The sequence below is a fragment of the Carassius carassius genome, chromosome 6, assembly GCF_963082965.1.
Source record: "Carassius carassius chromosome 6, fCarCar2.1, whole genome shotgun sequence".
NCBI lineage: Eukaryota > Metazoa > Chordata > Actinopteri > Cypriniformes > Cyprinidae > Carassius > Carassius carassius.
Genome location: NC_081760.1, coordinates 24955914 through 24981033, shown reverse-complemented (window position 1 = coordinate 24981033; position 25120 = coordinate 24955914). Strand labels below are relative to the sequence as shown.

Here is a 25120-nt window from a genome sequence, read left to right as displayed (position 1 = left end):
TTTCAGTCTGACAGTACATTTGTGTTGTAACTCACTCTGGCTGTGGGCTTCTCCTTAAAGACACGGCTGGGTCAAACAAAACCTGCCAACCCCGATATCGCTTTATGTATACAGTGAATGACTGCACTTCCAAAAAATTCATTGAAAACTCCACAATAAAGCTTAACACATTCACATTACTGTACAGTTGAATCATACTGTGAGCTTAAACCCCTATTGGCTGAGTTTATTTAAAGCTGCGGTTTGTAATATCGGTACCATTAGCAAGACATAACAAAGCATAAAAAGCAGCGACCATTGTTTGGAAAAACAGGACATCACCTCCAAGGTTAATGTAACTAACTGAAAAAAATAATAAAAATAAATAAATAAATATTATGATTATCGTACATTTTTACAATCATTTACAGAAGACTAAATGTCTCCGTTACGAATGGTAACCCTCATTCCCTGAGGGAGGAAATGGAGACGTCACATCAGATGACCGACGAATTGGCATATCAACTGATAGATCAATCTACTTCAAGTGTAAACTAAACAAGCCAATGCACATTGGCATGCAATTATTACATCCAGCTGCAGCTGATCACAGCGTGAGCATAAAAAGGCAGAAGGTGCAAAGCATACCAGGTTTTCGCTGAGGAGCCGAGCCGGTGACCTGGCCGCTCAGAGCTGGTACAGCAGCCATGGCGACGGGACGTGAAATCTCCATTCCCTCCTTCAGGGAACGAGGGTTACCATACGTAACAGAGACATTCCCTTTCAGTTGTTCACTCCTGATGTCACATCGGATTACAAACGATTTGGGATTCCCACCAAATTATCATGGATGCTGCCCCTTTCAGTGCCCTGTGCCAGCCACCTGTGCCCCTTTTGCTGTAGGCTTGGGGCTCGCAACAAGAAGTTCCATTTATCATTGTCGAAACACTACCCACTCAGTGAGATTGGATAACACTGGGACCATGTACTGATATGCCCGTCCTTCAAACGCAAACCGCAGAAAAGATATGTGGTGTGGAAGGATCGACACATGAAAGTATGCGTCCTTCAGGTCAATCACTGCAAACAGGTTCTCGACAGGATCACCAAAGAGGCGGGTCTGGGACACAGGGGCATTAAGGAACCGATCTTTGTTGGCATCCCTCATATCAACCAGACACAGCCAGAGATGGCACTCCTTGATCACAAGTGTGGAAATCGCACGACATAGAGATCTTGAAGTGACCTTCGTCGTTCTGAGTGCAAGATCAGCGGCAGTTCAGAGCTCTTTCAGAACTTCCGGATCATGACCACCCTCATGCAGGTCCTTCAGTATCTTGGCCTGGTGCACCTGCACCTGCACTTGAAGAGGGTCCAGTGCATTCCTTTGGACGCTCAACTGGATCGGAGTGCTAGAGGAGCGGTGGGCCCCCAAGGGTTGGTTCCTTGAGGGGGTTGCCACTGCTGTAATCCTCAAAACCACCCATGCCACTGCTGGAAATAGTTCTCGCCTGTCGGCTGCCAGGATGAGCCTTAGATCGCAGTGGTGGCAATGGAGCTCCGCCCCCCTTTAGGAAACGTAGCCTGTCCCACTGCCCCGAGACGGTCATCTTCCCGCGATGGGAACATGACTCATCTGCGAACGCCGCTTCAGTGTGTTTGCCCAGACACATGAGGCAGTGACCGTAACCATCACCCAGTGCCAGGTAACGACCGCATGCAAAAACGCAATAGGTGAAACGGCATCTTTAAAAAGACGATCCGTCATCTTTACAAAGATGCACCTGTTTATATATATATATATATATATATATATATATATATATATATATATATATATATATATATCCCTTGTGCATTGTTGGGGATGTTTTCGTCCACTAGGGGGTAAAGTTGAGTCTTATTTTGGCCACAACTTTCTCTGTGTTTGAGCTAATGGAATGATTTTTGGTGACAAATCTTATATTGACCCATATTTTGGGAAAATGTTTTGAAATTTTTCAAAAACTCAACGGCACACTGTGGGCAAATTCACTACCCTTTCGGGATGTTCGTGGATGAAAACATCCACTAAATTAAACTGCTGTAAAAATGTATCAGATAAATATTTTTTTCATTTTTTTTTGCATACATCTAATAATCAACCTCAGTCCTGATCAAAACTACCACATTTTTTAAAAAAAATCCAAGATTTTAACTTTTTAATTACCAAGTTCATAAATGATGTCACTGATTTGGGAAAAAACACACACAAAATTACATATTTTCAATATAAAAAGTCATTGTGTACTGGATTTTTTTTACCTTTTATCACAGTCTTGGGCATGTCAAAGATTAGTAACAAGATTGGCTTTGATGCATTGTTAGTTTTTGTGCAGCATTAGAGTTAAATTTTTTCTCCCTAATTTGTTGTTGGTGGCTGTTTTTGCCCCATTGACTTCCATTATAACGACATTTTTTGATTGCAAAGCCATGACACCATATAATCATGCAGTTGAGGCCTGGACCCGGAAACAGCGCTTCTTACGTCATCACTTAACAACCGAATACTTTCACCACCATTAAAAGGCAGCAGGTGCATAAATACACTTTTGTTTACTCCATGTAGTTCTAAGAGCTGAGGTGTACATTGTGATTTTCTGAAATACATTAAGGTAAGTGCGCAAAGGTCTCTCTCACACACACTCTCTCTCTCTTTCTCACACACACACACACACACACACACACACACACACACACACACACACACACACACACACACACACACACACATACACACTCAATATAATATGCTGTTGTACTCCATATAGCTTCATATACAAGTCAGAAACTAAGCTTTTTTTGCACAGGCCTATCTAAATGGTTAATGGTCCCACCTAGTGATCAACTGTAAAAATAACAAATGTTACCTCTTCCCAACAGGGAAAACCACCAACAATCAAGAATCTCACACACACACAAACACTATAATTTGCTGTTATACTCCATATACCTCCATATACAAGCCAGAAACTAAGCCTTTTTTTGCACAGGCCTATCTAAAGGGTTAATGGTCCCACCTAGTGATCAACTGTAAAATTAACAAATTTTACCTCTTCCCAAAAGGGTAAACCACAAACAATCAAGAATGCATGATTACATGGTGTCATGGCTTTGCAATCAAAAAATGTCGTTATAATGGAAGTCAATGGGGCAAAAACAGCCACCAACAACAAATTAGGGAGAAAAAAAATTAAATTTAATGTTGCACAAAAACTAAAAATGCATCAAAGTCAATGTTGCTACTAATCTTTGACATGCCCAAGACTGTTATAAAAAGTAAAAAAAAAAATCCAGCCACAATTACTTTTATATTGAAAATAAGTCATTTTGTGTGTTTTTTTCCCCAAATCAGTGACATCATTTATGAACTTGGCAATTAAAGAGTTAAAATATTGGATTTTTTTAAAAACATTTGGTAGTTTTGATCAGGACTGAGGTTGATTAACAGATTTATGCAAAAAAAATTGAAAAAAAATATGAATCTGATACATTTTTACAGCAGTTTAATTGAGTGGATGTTTTCATCCCGAACAACTCGAAAGAGTAGTGAATTTGAACAATCCACAAGATTGGGATATATGTATATATATATATATATATATATATATATATATATATATATATATATATATATATATATATATATATTAATTTTTTATGTACATTTTAATAGGTACAGGTCAGAATAAGTATGTTGTTTCATTTTTACATAAATATATTTGTTACACTGAATGATGACTGAACATTGTTTTCCACCCATTTTTGACATTTTATTTCCAAAAAAGTTATTTTGAAATCATAAAGTAGACACCTTACATATAATATACTTTCTATGCATATAAAATCATTTTTATAAATGTAATTTTATTTGGAAACCAAAATGGGATGTCTCGACTTTGACCCATATATATATATATAAACTTTCAATGGTATATGAAACACCTTGACACCTTGTGCAAATTAATTCAAGGTTGTTGTGTTTCATTAACCACTGCATGTTAGCAGGGTTTTACAAAGAAAACAAATAAATAATACGTTTCAGATCTATTTAACAGAACATGCTTCAACCACTGTGAGAGGAGCTGAGGGTCTGATATTTTTGATGTAATATGAATGTCTCTGAGTGGCAGAAAGAGTTCACCATTAAGGCTTGTTTGGATCTCTTGAATCATAATGCTTTTGGCTCAGCCGTCTGCATGGCAATAACCTCTGCTCTTCTCTAGCTTTTTCTGCTCATTAACACTGCAATGGTTCTGGCTAGTATGGTTGGGGGAACTGGAGGGTTGTTGGCCCCTTGCCCTATCATCATCCTTGCGTAATTCCTCCATCGAGTCCGGCCCAGTTCCCACGGTCACTACCCCAACCTGACCTCTATTAACATTTAATGTAGGGCTAAATAGACACAGGGGGGAAGATTCACTTTACTGCAAATGTTACAGAGTTATATTGTAATGAGCTCTAAATTTTAACTTTGGCAACTGAGCTCTAGAAATACTTTTGTGTAGATGCAGGATAACTGCACTACATACTGTATCAGAGCTTTGTCATTATTAAAGCTATTATAAACATGACATTCAATACTACAATTTATTATCAGGCAGTTTTACAAAGAATATAAGACCAAGATCACCTCTGCTTAGACTGATCTAAACCTCTATGAAATCTATACAAATTTGCCCTTATAATATCTGGGCAATTAAGCCATACGTTATGAATGTCATTGCATTAAATAATAACAACAAATTTAGTGGCATTTTTATAAAAGAATCAGATCTTTCATACATTTCAAGCTAACAAAAATAATATTTTGGACATTTTCTGGTTGTCAGTCTTAGTGAATGATGTTTTTAGTTGATTTGATGAACTATACCTGTGGTTGCTCTGTTAGGAGATTTTTTTGCTATGGTCATTAAAAGGTTTGTTCGCCCAATTTGCAAAATTATGTCATTAATAACTTACCCTCATGTTTTTCCAAACCCGTAAGACCTCTGTACTGTTTGAGTAAATGAATTACACCGGGATATTGGTTTGTTTGAACTCAGAGGGAGTGTCAGCCACATTAAAAAAGTTAACAGCTTAAGTCATTTGTGGATTAATGCGTATTGGAGATGCGAACCGTTTAAAACGATTCAGTTCGATTTGGTGAACTGGTTCAAAAAGATCCTCGAATGATTCGTTCGCGAACCGGATATGACAAACTGCTTTGTTTTGAACTGTCTTACAACAGACACGGAAGAGAAGACAATGCTGAATAAAGTCGTAGTTTTTGCTATTTTTGGACCAAAATGTATTTTCGATGCTTCAAAAATTTCTAACTGACCCTCTGATGTCACATGGACTACTTTGATGATGTTTTTCTTACCTTTCTGGACATGGACAGTATAAAATACACACAGTTTCAATGGAGGGACTGAGAGCTCTCGGACTAAATCTAAAATATCTTAAACTTTGTTCCGAAGATAAATGGAGGTCTTACTGGTTTGGAACGACATGAGGGTGAGTTATTAATGACATAATTTTCATTTTTGGGTGAACTATCCCTTTAACTTAATAAATTCCTTTAAATATGACCTTTATTACTTTCCAGTATATATTTTTTTTCAGACAACACATCATTTGAACATTGCTATCCACATCAGGGCTCTTCAAAGGGGGTTTGGCAATTTGATCTCAAACTCATTTTATGTTTTAAAGATGTTAAACAAAATACAATATTAAGCTATCATTTGCCATTTATACATTTATATGTAATCATATGGCAAATTTTCAATTAATTGATTTGGAACATTAATAATTATTTTATTATTATTATATTTTACAATTATTTTATAATTTTGCAACATTAGCATCATAAACTATGTAATTTTTTTTAAAGAGCTAAGTGTTCCAGTTCATCTCTCGAGTCCAAGTCCAAGATCATATAGTCTTGGATCTGTCACAGATTTAAAAGCATTTAAATTCAACCTACTTGGCCAGGACAATTCAAAATATCTTCTTTTATGTAGAGGAAAGAAAGTATTACTGGTTTGGAGAATTATGAGTGTGAGTAAATGATGACACAGTTTGAATTTGGTATTTTTGTCCATTTAGGAGTCCCTTTTCTAAATCAATTAAAATTAATATATTTTGAAATTCATATAATTTATATGCAAGTCTCTACATTTTGGGGGTTTGGGGTATCTCACTACTAAACTGCTTTGAATTATTCAGATGCTATATCTACACGCTGCAGCTCAATTTCTTCCCTACGATCGGTCTCTTTCCCTCTCCACAGGTGTTAGATTGTGAGCTTGAAGGATGGGTATGAAGCTCTTCGCTGTGATTACAGCTCATGAGGCAGACTGATCATGATGCTGATGAGCCTCCCTGTCATTACAAAGAATAAAATGACCCTACCAACAGAGTATAAGACCACCTGATCCAAATATGACTTTTTACCTCTCACACTTCTCCAAACATTAAATCATAAATATGGATAACCCAAAGATGAGGAAACAGTTGAATCGCTATGCTTTACCAAAACACAAACCAATGAAGGTGAAGCACAATCCAGCCAATAAAAGTGAGCATTGAATCATCAGTCAGAGCACAGGAAATGGGCACACACAGAGAAACTGATAAAAACGATGTGAGAATAGGTCCTGAGAGTCGAGAGAGCCGCTCTGTTGAGTCTTGGCCAGAATCTAATAATGAAGTTTGGCCATATCTGCGGATACAGCAGGCTTTTAGATAAAGCTGTGTATCTCTATTAGTGTGAAACTGAGCTTAGGCCAGGAGACATCCCACATTTTATGTGCTGAGACAATGCCTCTCCAGGATGAAATGAAATTTGCAGTTAATATCATTATCATGATGAACGATGAGAGTCTGGCCAGGATGGCAATAGTTATGAATATCTTGCACCAATGGGTTTTTTTTATTTTTTTTTACAGACTGGGAAAGCATGCTAGCAGGTCTATTGCTCATAACACCATGAGACAGAGGTTGGAATGAGAGTCTGAGATGCTGTAATTTAACCAGACAAGACTGTTTGACATTACAGTGTACCTACAAATTGGGCCAATACTAAATCAAGTAGATCAGAATATGTTAAATGTTCAAAAGTTTTGGGTCAACTTTTCTTCTTCATCTTTACATTCTTTTATTTGTGAATTATTTCTTATTTTTCTTATATTTGTGAAAGAAGTCTCATATGCTCACCAGTGTCTTACTATATCTGTTATAGGTATATATTATTGAACTGTTTGGTACGACATCCGCAGTTCAGTACATGCTAGTGAATTGCGATTTTGCCAGTTTTGCATTTAAATAATTTCAGTGCATTTAAATAATTTCAGTGAGTCTACACACTGAGATGAGGAAACGTAATATGAAAAAACATGAATGAGATGAGGAAACATGCATTTGAAAAAGCAACACATGCTAAACATCTTCCCTAGTAATGACGTGCAATAAGAAGTGTTTCTAAACCTGTTGTCCAAAAAAAGAGTATAAGACTTTTTTTACTCCAGTCGAGTGTTGAAATAACTTCTTTTTGTGAGAATGTGGCTTCTTATCACAGAATGATGCAGAGAATATATTCTATACTGTAATAAAGGCTACTGTATATCAATAAGCAATGTATTATGAATGTACTTAATTATTCTGAAAATACCCAAGATGGCTTGAAGGACACAGATAAATTATATATTGTCACAGCCCAGTGATTGTCTTTTTGTTTCATCATCCAAAACATTTCTATCTTATTTTTATTCAGTCACAGTTATGTATTTGTCAATGTTAGGGATTTCCTGGAGCGTCATCATTCTATTACTACTTTCTATTCTATTACTATTCTTCTGTAATGTGAGCATTGTCTGTGAGTATATCATCACAACATAACTTTAAACTTAAAAAAGGCAAGAATATCAATGATCCACTGTTCAGTTCAAGTTAGTTCAGTGTTAAAAAAAAGAAATACAATTTCTACTCACCAGCCTGCTCTGTGCTGACATTGATATTGGCAAGCTGTCTCTCAGATCTTCCCAAACCTGACACTCCATTAAGAGCCTCGATTTGGAATGTGTAATTGGCATGCGCCACAAAGTCCTGGACCACCACAGAGGTGCTTGTGAGGCCCGTGGATTTGGGTATGAAGCGTACATTGCTGTTGCATGGCTCACAGGCCTGGCCATCAGCTCCACATCGGAAACAGAAGACATTATAGGTTACATCCTTCCGACCACCTGTGTCGCTGGGCGGAGTCCACTCCAGAAAGAGGGCGGTCTCATTGATGTTAAAAACCAAGTTTCGAGGAGAGGAGGGCAGTCCTGAAAGGAGAGACACACCTGACTCATTAGCAACCATAATTATCATGCTGACAGAAATCCATCTGTGAGAGAGGAAAAAAAGCCTATTTGTGCAGAATATTATGCAGATTAACAATTTTTCTCAAAAACGGTGCATATATATTAACTAATGAATCCTGCTAATTCCTTAAAAATGTGTGTTTGCCATCTCTCTTTCACTCCGTCCCACTGGTTTTGCTGATATACAAATGTATCTGCTCTGGTACCCTGGTTCTGCTTCCTATAGAATTCCAGCTCAGAGCCAGACACAGGGAAGTCTGCATTTATCTGCTGTTTCACAGACCCAGCTAATGATGATAATGACAATATGTCCCAGACATGATTATCATAGTTAATGATAATTGCAACCACTCGTGAATAACAAGGAAGTAATTATTCCTCCTCTCCTGTTTTTAATGCAGATTGCTGCTGGTGTTGAAAAGATTGAGTTTGGTGAATCATTTGGGTAAGTGCAATGGTGGGGGGCAGAAGGAGGAAAAGGGAAGAGGGTGATGGAGCACTGAAGTGACTGAAATAACTGGAATTCTGATCGATAGAATGAAGGAACAGAAAAGATAATGAAAATTACGAGAGAGCATATTTATCATATTGTTATTTCTTTCCTAATAACTTGCTCAATTAATAATACTTATTTAATTAATTCATTTTAATTTAAATCTCTTGATTTTTTTTTCTGCACTGTTACTGTATTTTACCCTTTTAATCTTATTTTATACATATACATTTTCACTGGGTAACTGAAACTGCTGCCATAGAAACTTTCACATCTCCTTTATCACACCACACGTTCACTCTCACTTCATACAGACACAGCTGGTGTCCTCTTGCATCTCAGTTGTAGATTATATTGATAATGACCTTGGAGGACTTCAATATAAATATCACTGTGATATAGTTTTAGTGTTTGTCTTGTTTGCTAGGATGATCAGATCACACACTGATATTACAGGATAGAATCTGGCTTGTTTGAAAGTGCTTAATAGAATAGTTCACAGGTTTGTATCTTCATGGGAACAGATTTGGAGAAATTTAGAATTGCATCACTTGCACACCAAATGATCCTCTGTGTTCAATTAACGTCTTGTGAAGCGAAAAGCTCTGAGTTTGTAAGAAACAAATCCAATCATTTATATGTTTTTAAAGGGTTAGTTCACCCGAGAATGAAAATTTGTCCATCTTCTACTCACCCTTGAAACATCCTAGGTGTATGTGACTTTCTTCTTTCAGATTAATCCAATCAGAGTTATATTAAATATTGTCCTTGCTCTTCCAAGCATTTCAATGGGGTATGCAGGTGCTTGTTGTCAACAGTTCAGAATATGTGAAATAAGTGCACGCATCTGTAATAAAACATCCCTCACAAGGCTCCAGGGAGTGAATAAAGGTCCCCTGTAGCAAATCCATGCGTTTTTGTAAGATAAATATCCAGATTTCAAACATGATAAACACTTTTTTTTTCTCACTTCTGCTGTTGACAATAAACACCTGCTTACCCCATTGAAAGGCTTGGAAGAGTAAGGACAATTTCTAATATAACTCAGATTAAAAAAGTTCCTCCCCTGTTGTCCTCTCACATCAAGCTCCTCCAACATACAGCATCTGTTTAGAACCGCTTTGTTTATGTTTTACTGTTTTAACTTGTAACTTGTTTTTATCAGCTGTTTGAACTCATTTTGATGGCACCCATTCATTGCAGAGGATCCTTTGGTGATGTGATGCTAAATTCCAAATTTGTTCTATTGAAGAAACAAACTCATCTACATCTTGGATGGACTGTGGGTCAGTACATTTTCAGCAAATTTTCATTTTTGGGTGAACTGATTCTACAATTATTATTTGCTTATTTACACTATAATAATAATAATAATAATAATAATAATAATAATAATAATAATAATAATAATAATAATAATAATAATAATAATAATAATAATAATAATAATTATTATTATTTTAAGCTGCCACCACTTTGGAAATCCAAATATGCTGTTTTGTCAATGCATTTAACACACACTAATGAAAACAGGGCAGTAGGTTAACGAACGTGTGCAGGCCATGGTGGGAGGGTCCTTGCTGGCTCTGTAGTAGCTCCTTTCGCAGTGACACTGTGACGAACCCTCGGTGTGACTGGAACTGTGTGGGGGGCACTTTGAACATTTGATGTTTCCTGCAAAGGCTTTGTAGAACCCCGGTCTGCAGGCTGTGGAGAAAACATAAGAGGAAAGTTAAGGCTGTGCCTTTCAGGATTAAGTAATAATACAAATTTAACTGAACCTTTAAACTGAATTATATGGCATGCCAACTATTTAATCAAATGAACAATTGATTAAATATATATCTGTATTTACTGGAAAACAAACAAACAACACAATATAAATAAGTCAGTATAAAAATATAAAATAAGTGACAGTAAAGACATTTCTTGAGTAACAAATCAGCATATTAAGTTGATTTCTGAAGAATCATCTGACAATGAAAAGACTGGAGTAATAGCTACTAAAATTCAGCATCACAGAAAAAAATAATAAATTGAGCCTTTGTAAGCATAACTGATTTCTTTCAAAAACATCCTCTTTGCAATCATGTTCACACAAGACCCTTTCTAGCATTCCATATCAGAAAAATTAAATACTTTTTATATTATTAAATGTACATTTATGCATTAAGCAGATCCAAAGCGACTTACAGTGCATTCAGGCTATACATTTTTTTATTATTTAAATATCATATTGTTGGCCTTAATGCACGTGCAGAAAAACATCCCTAAAATGGCCTGTTAAAATATGGACACGTATAAGGCAGATAAAATGCGAGGTAATGTTTCAACTACCCCATCAGTCTCCATGGAACTGGTAGCTTAAGAGTTACATTAAAAGCTTCTCCTTCTCCTTCTCCCACTCTCAGTCTCTCGCTCTCTCCAGTGTGTAGCCTAACTCATTTGATCTTTCCTATGCTCCAAACCATAGCAGCTCTTAAATACTCCCCGTCTTGGACTTAGACTCCACACTGAAAGACTCGCCAAGGCCCAGGAGAGCAGCCAGACGAGACTGATTTAAGTGGTACAAACACAAGCACACATACTTACACATATCACAGTAAAAGATAGCAGATCTCTTTCTGTAGTGTTTCTCTCTCTCTCTCTCTCTCTCTCTCTCTCACACACACACACACACACACACACACACACACACACACACATACACACTAGTTTTACTCTTATTTAAATTTGCTCCTCAGAGATTGGTAATTCTCTACAGCCACAACATTACAGGCATTGATCTGTTTCTCTCTGACTCCAGACACCTTCTCCAGTAACAGGGCCATTCCCGGAGAGCTTCCCCAGCAGCCTTTCGTCCTTATTGTGAGGCAGAGAAACAAGTTCTATACAAAGGGCCTCTGTTAGCATCTTTTAAAATCAGTATAGGCGTTTGGCAGCTTTCCTAGCAAGGACAACAACTCCAATGTATAAATCATTAATGAGGGGTTCTTACTTTTATTTACTTCTGTTGTAAACAAAGTCAACTTCTATTTTTACTGAAATGGAGAGCATATATTATTGAAGTACAAATACAACAAGCATTCAAACAAATGAGCCACCTTCCAGTAAAAAAATAGAAGCTCTCTCATGATTTGCACATTAAAGTGAAAAGTGAATGATAACCCATTGTATTTTAATATAAAAAATATTTTGAAGTGAAACAGGATACTGCATAAGAGAAAAGACAGTGTATCTTTTATCTTTTGGGAATTGATTGGAAAAGTGTGCATTATATACCAGATAGGACAAAGGTGGTTACAAATTAAAAGTGGTTCATGACATCAACTGAAAAGGAACACATTTAAAAAAAATAGCTAGTTATTATAGAAGAAGTAGATCTGCCTCAGTGAAGTGAAGACCAGTGATACCAAGAACGGTACGATTCTGCAGCATTTACCTTTCCCCAGAGGATCCACAGGCAGCCATGCTGCAGAACGGTTCAGCTCTCAAATATCAAAGGATGCAAAGCAGGATGAGGCAGTGCTGGAGGCAGGCGTCAATGTGGACATTTAGATCTAGGAAATTAGTTCAATTTGAATTTGCTCACATTTGTAAAATGTCTCCAGGTATGGCTCTTTACGAGGCATGTAATTACACAGAGGGAAAAAAAGAACATTGATATGGGTACGCTGGGAAAATAAATGTAAAAAAGGCATAAACACAATACTACATTCACCTTTAATTAATCTTCATTTTCAGTAGTTTATTTGGTTTTATTTTTTTTATGATTTCTATTTTTTGGAACAATTAAGACTCAATCATATACCACACATACTCCGCAGTGTTTCAGGTGCTAAAAGAGTTATTTCTGTTATTTTCACCTAAAAATCAGTTGCCGGATCTGCTAATGTCCACTATTCCGATGGGTACCTTCTAAAAAGCCAATTAAATACAATCTTCAGTGCCTGTTAATGGACTCCGTAATGGCTATGTCAATATGAATATACACTTTTTTCCCCCTCAGTCAGACATGTATTGAGTATCAGCTGACATACTGTCTGAGCAGGGGGTTAAAACAGCAGGGGAGATGAACAATAGACAGTAAATTAGAAAATCGATCCAATTCCCTGCAACCGTGCTCTAAACTTTTCTAGAAAACGACCGTTGCTCTGGGTGCGAACCTGGGAAAAAGTTTTTTCCTTGTCTGACCTCCAGTTTTGAGGTTTTTACTTAATGGTCATGTAGTGCATAATAACCATGGTGAGGAGGTTAGGTGGTCCATTTGGAAGAAAGTGGAGTGTTTTATTATTATGAGTGTGTCTGAATTGTTACAATGACAGACAGCATAGAGAGTAAGCCTCTCTTTCTCTCTCCCCCGGCAATCATTCCATCTCAACGGCACTTTGCTTGCCCCCAAGGACAAGACTTTTATTACAGGAGGACAAGAGAGTGTCTGTGTGGAAGATATAGTTCTAGAGATCCTTTCCCTCCCCTTCTCTCTTCGTCTTTTCTCTGTGTCTCTTTTCCTCTCTTTCGGTGACAGTTTTGGGGCATTTTCCAGAGCCACTGTGTTTGTGTGCATGAGGTGTAAGGGAAGAAGACAGGAACTGAGTGAAAGAATTTTAGGAGTGAATGAGGAAGAGATGCAGTCCCACAGGTAAACAACTTCATTGTTAGCACAGGGGACTGCCGGTACAAAATGCAATTATGATTTTGTATGCGGTTTAAAATTCTCATTTGCCTTTAATGAATGGAGCTAGTGACCTGACGGTGCAATGAAGTCTAGGCCTCATCATCTCTCTTCTCTCTCTCTCTCTCGCCTTTTCTTGGTCTATTTATCTCTTTTCTTCATTCTCTCTCTTTGTCCGTCTATCCACCCACCTCCCTCTCTGTATCTCTCTGTTGACAGTCTATTTGGGTATGGAAATAGGCATTGGAGATTGCCTCCAGCAGTATGTCAGTCCCCAGAGAAGGAAATAGACCCATGATAGCACAATTACTTAATACGCTAAAAAGCTGGAAATAATAGCTTTGGTGTGCTAGGCAAAACAAATCGGGGGAGCTTTGATAGGCAAAAATAATCTGCAAAAAAAGAAATTCAATCAGCGGTCCATTCCGGGCAGCACCGTATCCTGCTGATTCTACTAATTTGTGTTTTTTTTTTCATCACCCTCAGCATTTAGATATACAAATCCCATTGAATGGTTTTCCTGAATGCTAATCATATCTGTCAGTTAGCAGTTGGCAAACAAACGGTAGAGTGACAAATTGCTGGAATATACTCAATGCTTCTTCACATGACAGTTTTATAAAATGGGGAGTATTAACAGTCATTATTCAATTTGGAAAGGCAGTCCATAGTTAAAATTGTAATCTACTGCTAAATATGTTTAGCGGCTTGCGAGTGTGTGTTGCCTTCTTCAGACTTGCCTCCTGGAGGGAATATTGAAAAAAGATTTGTTAGCATTGAGTTTTAGGACAAATTATTATTTTTAATCGTTTAATCTGTATTTAAATGTTATGAATGTGATTTTCTACCTCTACATGAGGAGACGCATGTGTCTTTTCATGCCTTATGCAAAGCATAAGGAATTCTGCTTTCCATTTATCTGTGTCAATTTAATGTACATTTAAGTGGCTGCTAATGCAGAACTTGCCATTCAGTCCAGTATGTAGTGGTATTGTGGAGTTGGTGATATTGCAATTCCACATATGTGCCACTGAGGAGGACACTTAACCCTGGGCTGCTCCAGTGGGACTATACTTGCAAATAGTTTACTCACTAACACTGGGTGGTGGTGATGGCGCATGTACTATACATCCACCTTATTTTTTACGTATGAGTGGATGCAGCCATCTGTAACTTAAATTTGCAAGTCTTTGGTGTCATTCGCTTCCAGTTATTTTAGCTGTACAAAAACAGTCCGCTGCACTGTTTGCTATTGCAAACTGGTATCATATTATATTATCGTAATCCCATTGTTTTTGTAAAAACACTGTTTTGTAGTGCAAATAGTTATACCACTTATAGCACTTTGTTTTTCTTCTAGGTATTTATCTATAGTGGCTAATGAATTGAAAGAAATTATCACTGAAAATAGCTTATTTCCATGGTGCATAGTAGTGCAAATGGTATGTTTGCAGCACACAATTCAAACAAATTATAACCAAATTATTAAAAGTGTAAACAGCTTAGTTGATTTTAATGGGAGGAAGTTAGTTTTAGCGTGTCATGCCACAATGCATACAGGCATCTCATTGCATACAGGCATTTTATTACTATTTTGAGTAGTGTTTGTAATTTCAGTATTGTTACATGCTGTAAATATGTTTCTGTACTGATGGTCAAGTTATTCATCTGTTATGAATTATTGTGGTTCAATGATGTGTCAGGGATCAATCCATATATAGACATTTTATATAGATAACTACTTTTTATTGGGCAATATATTGCCCTAGAAATCATTGCGATAAATGATATTGAACTTTTAAGACCATTTTACACCAATGACTATATAATGATAATAGAAAACAGCCGTGGGAAATCCCTTTAAACTTTGAAAGGATGCTATTACAAACATATCGCTTTCACCTTTTGACAACTAATGGCAAACAATATTTTTTTTTCTTACTTTTTTTTTTCTTTTTAAATCATATATTGTTTTGATATGTTGATATAGTAATTATAGTGACAGGCCTATCTATATAAAATGAAATGAATAGTTTCCAAATAAATAAATAACGAGACATTGTTCTATGGTTATGGAAAAATATACAAGATTTCAAACTTTCACATTTTGGAGCAATACATTATCACTACTTTTCAATCATTCGTGATTGCTAGATTAGCAAATATTTTAGAGCAAAACATTTACTTTATATCCCTTATAGAAATTTGGTTGTTATTTCCTTTAATTTGCACAAATTTTTTTATTTACTTGCTTTTTTTCTTCTTTTTTTCACTAGCATGTAAGCAAGAGAGAAGTATATACATATTTTTGGGGTTGAATTTACAAAAACTACATTGTAATAGCTTATACAATCAACTTGTTAAAAATTACTATAGCATGATCTTGTAAAAGTACTGTAGAATTAGTAGCTCTAGATAAAAAGCATATCCTAAAACAACAATGGCCACATGCTAAAATTCTTTGAAACTACTTTTGGCAGATGCTGGTTGGTGGACAATATGTCTGATGGTAAATGGTAAATGGACTGCATTTATATAGCGCTTTCAACAGACCACATGGCCATCCAAAGCGCTTTACAATTTTGCCTCACATTCACCCATTCACACTCACATTCACACACCGACTGCGGTGTCTGCCATTCATGGCGCCATCCAGCTCGTCGGGAGCAGCTGGGGTTAGGTGTCTTGCTCAAGGACACCTCGACACTTGGTCAGGTGGAACCGGGGATTAAACCACCAACCTTCCGGTTTGTAGACAACCTACATGAACCACTGAGCCACTGCCGCCCCTAATGCAATGCTCTTGAACTCCTTCAGCTCACAAACATGTCATTGGCCTTTTTCTCTAAATTTCTATTCGGCTCATTTTTCCTTCTTTAATCACCTCTTTTTTCCCTGGTTCCCTCTTTGTAAATTCTGCCATACTCTCTTCTGTCACCTCTAACACCCCACTCTCCTCCCATCGACCACTTCTTTCTTTTCCTCTCAACCTTTTGCTCCCTCCATCATTAAACTTTAAGCTCTCACTGTATTTTTTATTTTTTTGTCCTTTTTTGACCATGAGTCCATTTTATTATTATTTTTTTTTGCTGGGTGGTATTAAGGAATGGAAAAACAAAGTTAATGAATTCTTAATGAGGGGCACCAAGGCTGGAGGTGACAGGGAAAAAATACTTCCCGCCCCCTGATTGATGATCATAAGAGAACACTCAAATAAACCAAACCGAGTGATTTATTTCCTGCTGTGTAAGACCTCAGCCACTGGCATATACAGGAAACACATTTGACAGACATTGAGAAACAAAGCGTTGGACAGCAGCCATCAGTTTAATCTTAACTGCGAGGTCCTTAGGCTGCCGTGGTTGAACTTTTGCTTTTGAGAGTTCAAGGAAATGCTCTGGTCATATGGTAGATCTAAGACAGCTTCAGGGGTCTGAAAGATGGAAACACACAAGCTATTGGAATAGAAGTGGAATAAGTGTGTGCTTAAGTAGGCATGATAGGGTAAACACTGACCTGATGCAAAAACCTTACATTGCTTAGCAGTCGCTACCAATTATTTCAATTATCTTAGTGGCCAACCTCTGACCTAGACGTAAAAGTACTATTCCAGAGAGAAAACACACTACAGCACAACGTTCAACCATCTGACAAGCTTAATGAACATCTTACACACTTAACGAGCTCTTCCACACATACTGGCATTCAGTCGATTTGGATTCAATTATCATTTATGGTGCAATCAAATCTAAGCCTGTTTAGAGAGTATAATAGGCTCCTAATTGAGAATGATAGTGTTATGCATTGGGCATTTAAACTTTATGCTGTAAAGACATTTAAAAGCACCATTAGGCATGTACAAATTAGTAAAATATAGCTAAAGCTGAATGTGTGAGCATCTTGATGTTTTGTCCTGAAACAATATTGTATTTTACTGTCAGCTTTTTGTGTCTGCTGAATCATACAGAAGCAATATTCTCAAGATTTGATTTCATCCGCTTTTATTTACATAAAACCAACACTGCAGAGTTGTTTAGGTGAACTTTGGAACAGCTTTGATATTTGATGCTGTTCACTAAACACGGAACATTCCATCTCTGATATATTGAACTCTGCATTATGCTCTATTTTTGGAGAAGTGGGCATCTTAACTGCAGATAATGAGATGTATAACTGTTGTATCAATAAATTTTTTTTCCTTGAGGTGCAAAGGTGCCTGAAAGGCCCCGGTTCTCTCTTTTCATGCCCTGTGCTCAGTGCACTTTACTGCAGGGCTCAATCCAGAGAGTATACAGCATAGAAATGGCATTTGAAATGAGTCCAAACAAATACCACTGCCAGATGATCTGCAAGGTTCTTTCTGTACAAAAGTGAATTTGTGAAGAAGTGCAAGACAATTTTTTATTTTTCAAATCCCTATATCGTTTTGATATGTTGATATAGTAATTATAGTGACAGGCCTATCTATATAAAATGAAATGAATAGTTTCCAAATATATAAAATATATCCAAATAAAGTGGTGTCAAGAAGGGTCCAAAAGTCTTAAGTCAGCACTGATGCTACTTATTTAATGTAAATGTTTTACTACAAACTATATTACTAGTGTAACAAATTGTATTACATCCAAAAATGCAGTATTGGTAATAAAGTAGGTGGAAAATATTTGGATGTCTTTCTACTTGAGCCGAGATTTTGAAAGTACACATCCAATTGACACTTCACTATCCCATGAGGCCATGGGAGAGTAGATGTGAATAGCAGTTAAGTGACTCAACTGACCAACTGTAAGTCACATGTCAAAGTAAACAATGTGGATGTAGCATCTGGATTTCATTCATACAATGCATATTTATACCATAAAGAACATAACACTAGCAAAGTTTGAAAAGTTTGTCAAATGTAGTATCTATTTAGAACATACTACCACTTTAAAATCCATTTCACTGATCCCCTCGCCCCCCATAGACCAGCACAGAAAACGTGAAGTCAGAGAAAAAGTACCAAGACTTTTATACAGTAATCAATCGGCTACTGCAGAAGAAACCTGTGGCACAGAAGAATTAATACTGCTGTACAATCATTTTATTGCTTCTCTACATTTTAGAGTAGATTGTACTTAATTACTTAGTTTTTTTATGTTTAAAAGTTTTACTGTTATAGACCTATGATAAAAAGAAAAAGTATGCCCACTTAACACCAAATCCATATCCATAGTCTTAAAGTGCTTTTGTGAAGGGCCTGTGTGATGGATGGACATCTGCACACTGGTGTAAAAAGTTTCAAGTGCCCACAGGCAGAACGTGTTATAAATACAGTCTTAATGACAATTATGATTATGAGGGACTGGAGGAATATTTAAAAATCAGCATTGTGTGTAAATAACTTGGATTCTGCCTGTGTAAAGGTATATGAGAAGAGAGTAAAGCAGAAAGAGAGATGGGAGAAGCCTCTAAACGTAATCATTTCAAACGATGAGCTGCCACTCAAAGGAGAGTGAGTGGGTAATTGGGTGTCATTTGCAAGTAATTAAGTGAATGTGAATGTGTGAATTCAAACGTATGCAGATTTGCTCATTAACAATTGTCTCTGCTGAAAGTGAAGAGTGCATTGATTCAGCATTGTCTTTGTGTGTATGAAAGAATGTTTTATATTCTTTTAAGCAAGATCTAAGAGCCCTCATTCATACTAAACACCACAGATGAGGAACTGTAATAATGTGTTCTGACTTTTTTTTATCATAAATGTCTCTTCAGGCAAAAGAGCATAAATGGCTCTTAATTTATAGTGGGACGTGAGCATGCAAAAATGAATGAATCAATAAATAAACTTCAAATATTTAATTATTTATTATTGATGATAATAACCCGACCATGTTATGGTTATGCCAACTGAAAGTGTAATGATTGAAAGTGTGGTGATTAATTAAAATGGTTAATACAATTAAATACATGATTTGCTGCTCAATGAGTCAAATTAATTAATTAATTGCATATTTCAATATTTGCTAAGAAAATCCCACAAATAAAAGGTAATTTAAGAGATTAGACTATTGTGGCAGACGAGTGAAGCACTGAACAGAAATTACAACAAAATATATTGTTCTTTTTATTTCCAAATTATTAAACATAAGTTTGCAGCAATCTTTATTATTAATATTATTTAATCTTATTATCATTATTCTGTTTTTAGTATTTTCAGTTTTTTTCTCACTGTTTTTGCACATTTTTAATTCATGAAAATTATATTTTTCAACAATTTTAACAATTGTTTACTAAATTAATGTTAAAGTATAACAGAACTAAAATGTATCTTCTCTCTCTCTCTCTCTCTCTCTCTCTCTTTTGGTAAGATCATGAGGTGCTACATATAGTCAGCACAAAGCCATCCCAAAATCAAAGTGCTGATCCTGTCTCCACCTGTCTGACTTGGTTTACCAATAATCCTCCCCACCAAACCCTGGATGCATGCAGGCACACACAGGGATCATTTCAGCTCCCATCTGTTTTTAGTACTGCAATATGAATTTTAAATATTGCCTGGCCAGGAACAATAAGAAGGGAAAAATCATCTATATTCACATAAACAGCCAGAACCCATCATATTTCACAATCCAGATATATATTTTACAGAAAGCAATTCCATTTCTTCTGAGAACGATATTAAGGGAAAACTAATCCAAAACCTTCCATTTAGAGGTTGCACTTTTTCTAATTTAACAGTTTTAGAGGAAGGGAGGTGACACAGATGATAATCATTGTTTATTTTGAATATGGGTATGATGAAAGTTATGCATTTAGAAGTTGTCTTTCTTGTTTATCTTTCCAACTCAATCATGTGTATGAAAGTCTGTGGTAATGAGTGTCGGCTGAAACAAAGCCCAGGCTTCCATCCAGAAACCAAAGAGAACATATGGGACAAGAGGTAAGAGCAGATCATTCATCAAGAAATCCTGATGCATTTTGAGGAATATCCATCATACCCTAAGGGCAAACTGCTGGAAATAAATAAATGGAAAGACAGATGAAGGTTGATCAGTCTATTCCAAAGAAGAGATCTCCCAAGGACATACCTATGGACATCTCTAAATGTATAGATCTCTGATTCTGGTGACAGGTGGATGAAACAAAAACAAAAAAAAAGAGTGCTTTTTAAAAAAAGCTATGACATTGTGCTTTGGAATGTGACTTTCAGCACATGGGCATATTTTCTGAGATGAACAGTTCTGCCAATCAAAAGTGTTTGGAGTGCATTTATCCAAATGATTGACAGTATAAGGTTGTCTTTGTCCATACATGAGTGAGTGCAAGTCGATCAACACTAAAATAATTTTTGTATGGTTTAGAAAGATTATGGTTACAAACTCTCTCTCCACCTCCATGGACTTTATGCTTTGCCATACATTTTAACTTTTATATTTACTTAATATCAACATGTATTGACAAGTTTTAGTAGGAATATACAGTCATGGCCAAAAGTTTTGAGAATTACATTAATATTAGTTTTCAAAAAGTTTGCTGCTAAACTGCTTTTAGATCTTTGTTTTTTTGTTGTTTCTGTGATGTACTGAAATATAATTACAAGCACTTCATACGTTTCAAAGGCTTTTAACGACAATTACATGACATTTATGCAAAGAGTCAGTATTTGCAGTGTTGGCCCTTCTTTTTCAGGACCTCTGCAATTCAACTGGACATATAAACTTCTGGGCCAAATCCTGACTGATAGCAACCCATTCTTTCATAATCACTTCTTGGAGTTTGTCAGAATTAGAGGGTTTTTGTTTGTCCACCCGCCTCTTGAGGATTGACCACAAATTCTCAATGGGATTAAGATCTGGGGAGTTTCCAGACCCAAAATTTCAACATTCTGGTCCACGAGCCACTTAGTTATCACTTTTGCCTTATGGCACGGTGCTCCATCGTGCTGGAAAATGCATTGTTCTTCACCAAACTGTTGTTGGATTGTTGGAAGAAGTTGCTGTTGGTTTTGGTACCATTCTTTATTCATGGCTGTGTTTTTGGGCAGAATTGTGAGCGAGCCCACTCCCTTGGATGAGAAGCAACCCCACACATGAATGGTGTCAGGATGCTTTACTGTTGGCATAACACAGGACTGATGGTAGCACTCACCTTTTCTTCTCCGGACAAGCCTTTTTCCAGATGCCCCAAACAATCGGAAAGGGGCTTCATCTGAGAATTTGACTTTGCCCCAGTCCTCAGCAGTCCATTCACTATACTTTCTGCAGAAGATCAATCTGTCCCTGATGTTTTTTTTGGAGAGAAGTGGCTTCTTTGCTGCACTTCTTGACACCAGGCCATCTTCCAAAAGTCTTCGCCTCACTGTGCGTGCAGATGCGCTCACACCTGCCTGCTGCCATTCCTGAGCAAGCTCTGCACTGATGGCACTCCGATCCCGCAGCTGAATCCTCTTTAGGAGACGATCCTGGCGCTTGCTGGACTTTCTTGGACGCCCTGAAGCCTTCTTTACAAGAATTGAACCTCTTTCCTTGAAGTTCTTGATGATCCTATAAATTGTTGATTTAGGTGCAATCTTAGTAGCCACAATATCCTTGCCTGTGAAGCCTTTTTTATGCAACGCAATGATGGCTGCACGCGTTTCTTTGCAGGTCACCATGGTTAACAATGATTTCAAGCAACACCCTCCTTTTAACATGTCAAGTCTGAAATTCTAACCCAATCAGCCTGACATAATGATCTCCAGCCTTGTGCTCGTCAACATTCTCACCTGAGTTAACAAGACGATTACTGAAATGATCTCAGCAGGTCCTTTAATGACAGCAATGAAATGCAGTGGAAAGGTTTTTTTGGGATTAAGTTAATTTTCATGGCAAAGAAGGACTATGCAATTCATCTGATTACTCTTCATAACATTCTGGAGTATATGCAAATTGCTATTATAAAAACTTAAGCAGCAACTTTTCCAATTTCCAATATTTATGTAATTCTTAAAACTTTTGGCCACGACTGTACATTTGCATGGGATATATGTCCAAAAATTTATTAAACATACATAAACACTCTAGTTACTAAAGCAACCTCTGTTCCTGAGATAAGGAAATTAGTTTTGTTTCGCTGACGCTTATGGGGAAACTCCAGTTTATGGAAAAAGTATTCTTAAAATGCATCCCAAATTTGGAATAATTTGTAATGTATAATTATTCACAGTATTTAGAAGTGCCCACGATAACAATATTGTGCATATTCATTACCGTGATATATCGCATTACCGAATAACGGCACATGTCTACTCACATGCAGCCTTATAGCATGGAAGCCTGTGCAATGCCCGTTCCCTTATCTAAGGGAACCATGCATTCAATGGTACAGTGCTATAAGTAAGTGTACAATGAAGCCGCTATGTGAGCCCAGCCCCAGATGCACACGTACTGAGGGCTACTGTAAGCATGAGCCAATAATGAGACCCAAGCCACTTAGGCTGAGGACTACGTAACATAACCCTCTCCTCTAGATATGGGATTTGCTAGAATTAAGCATATAAGATCAGTGCCTACATGGCAGGGATGTCCGAGTTATAAAATCTAGTTAGACAGAGTGGGCCCTCACACCCATAGGACACTGCAAACCTGCTGAGGGTTAAGCCAGGGCTATAGCATCAACTATCCAGCAAGATCCAGCAAGAAGTCTCTGTTTCGTAACTCTCAGTCCTTTAGAGCAGCCTCCAAAGCATCTGAGTGCCTAAATGGGCCAGAGCATTCAACATACATTCTAAGGGCCCTATTTTAATGATCTACACGCAAAGTGTAAAGTGCATGGTGCAGGTGCACTCAAGGCGTTTCCAAATCCACTTTTGCTATTTTCTTAATGAGTATTGGGTGTTTTTTGGGCGTAACGTGCAATAAACCAATCCGAGTCTCATCTTCCATTCCATTTAAACGCAAAGACAGAATGCTTCTCCGAGATGAAAATTAGCTGCTTGTGTGCGAGCAAATAGATACATGCGATGACTGTCTATTATGACATGTAGGCATTTATATACTGCTGTGCGTCCCTGTGTTTAATAAGCAGCGTGTACGTGCGTTGCGGAACTGCCTATACTAACAAGCTCTTTAAATAACAAACAAAAAACATTGCGCCAGACTTTTAGACCAGGTTTGAGTTGATCTATGGCGCAGTCTATTTTCAGCTCTTTAAAATAGCATTGTGCCAGCAATACACCTGAACACACCTCTTCTTTAGACCAGCACGCCCATGGGTGCACAAATGAGCACAAATGCATTTGCTAATTAAACGACGTGGCACTGGACGGGAAAGTGCGAACAGTGCCGGACTGAAACAAGCAAACACACTTGCACTGCGCCTTGCGTCACATTGCGCCAGGAGTATGATAGGGCCCTAAGAGCTCAAACCGGGCAGAGTGGATTAGGACCCTTCTCACCTTCTGAATTGGGGAGTGCTAGGAGGGTGAAGACACGAACGCTGGGCCAATCGTCAGCAAGGGCATCTCGCTGCTTTGAAAAATAAATTGGGGAGTGGAAGTCCTGCTGAAGCGAGACCAGATTATTTGAACTGTTTGGGGATATAGTCTTCATTCACTTGGAGCCATTTTGTCCCTGGACTGTATGTCTTCCCCTTGGGTAAATCTGGCTGGCACATGAACTGCTTTCAGCGAGAGGAGTATGGCTTGTGACCATAAGAGGAGGCGTCGGGCCAACCTGTGAAAGTAGTGTGACCTGAGACTGCCTTGGTGATTGATAAAGGCTACAATCCTCATGTTGTCAGAACGGACCAGGACATGGTGCCCTCTTAAGGCCGTTAGAAAGGATTTAGGGCTAGAACAACCACCATTAAATCGAGGAGCCGAACACTGGTCTGACCTCGTACAGAATCTGTTTTGACCACCTTCCTTCTGGAGGTCAGTACCAATGGGATGAGTGATTGAAACGGCCAAGGAATTTTCCAATGGGCCACTATTCTGATGCAGAAGTGGGTTAGCCTGAGATGAAAACATCCCAGGGGCCTCATGTACAAAGACTTGCGTTGAATTCATACTAAAACATTGCTTACGGTCAAAGCTGTAAATGTGCGTACGCACAAAAAAAATCAGATGTATTAATCTCTGCGTACGCAGCATTCCACATACATTTTCTTTGTACATCCCAATTAACGCGAAATTGAGCGCACATGCACGAGCACAACCCCACACCCTGTCTCCTCCCTCAATTAAATTAATTTAAATATGGTAATTAGTCTAACTTGGCAAAAGAAACCTGCTAGAACATGGCTAAAGCAAGCAAGAAACGAAATTTCACTGAAAATGAATTAGAGGTCCTACTAACAGAGGTAGAAACAAGAAAAAATATTTTATTTGGAACTTTGTCCTCTGGAATTAATAATAAAAGAAAGAAAAAAGAGTGGGAGAGTTTGTCTGATGCCGTCAACGTGGTGGGATCTGAGAGTCGCACCGTAAATGAACTGAAGAAGAAATGGTCTGACATAAAGGTGGAAGTTAAGCGGAGAACTGCTGCGCACCGACAAAGTGTGGGTAGAACAGGCGGTGGTACAGGGGCAGATGAACTCGCACCCTTTGATCAGAGAGTTGCG

The 25120-nt window shown here is 37.6% G+C and overlaps 1 protein-coding gene across 2 annotated transcripts in view; it reads right to left on the bottom strand.

Annotated features, from left to right (window-relative positions):
• LOC132142525 (ephrin type-A receptor 6-like) overlaps nt 1–25120 on the bottom strand; it is a 147283-nt gene that overhangs the window by 24834 nt on the left and 97329 nt on the right. For both annotated transcript variants that reach the window (XM_059552459.1, XM_059552460.1), the window contains exons 4-5: nt 10414–10569; nt 7995–8330 (exon numbers count right to left, since the gene is read on the bottom strand). In XM_059552459.1, coding sequence (XP_059408442.1) covers nt 7995–8330; nt 10414–10569 — 492 coding nt within the window. The remainder of the gene's footprint in view (nt 1–7994; nt 8331–10413; nt 10570–25120) is intronic.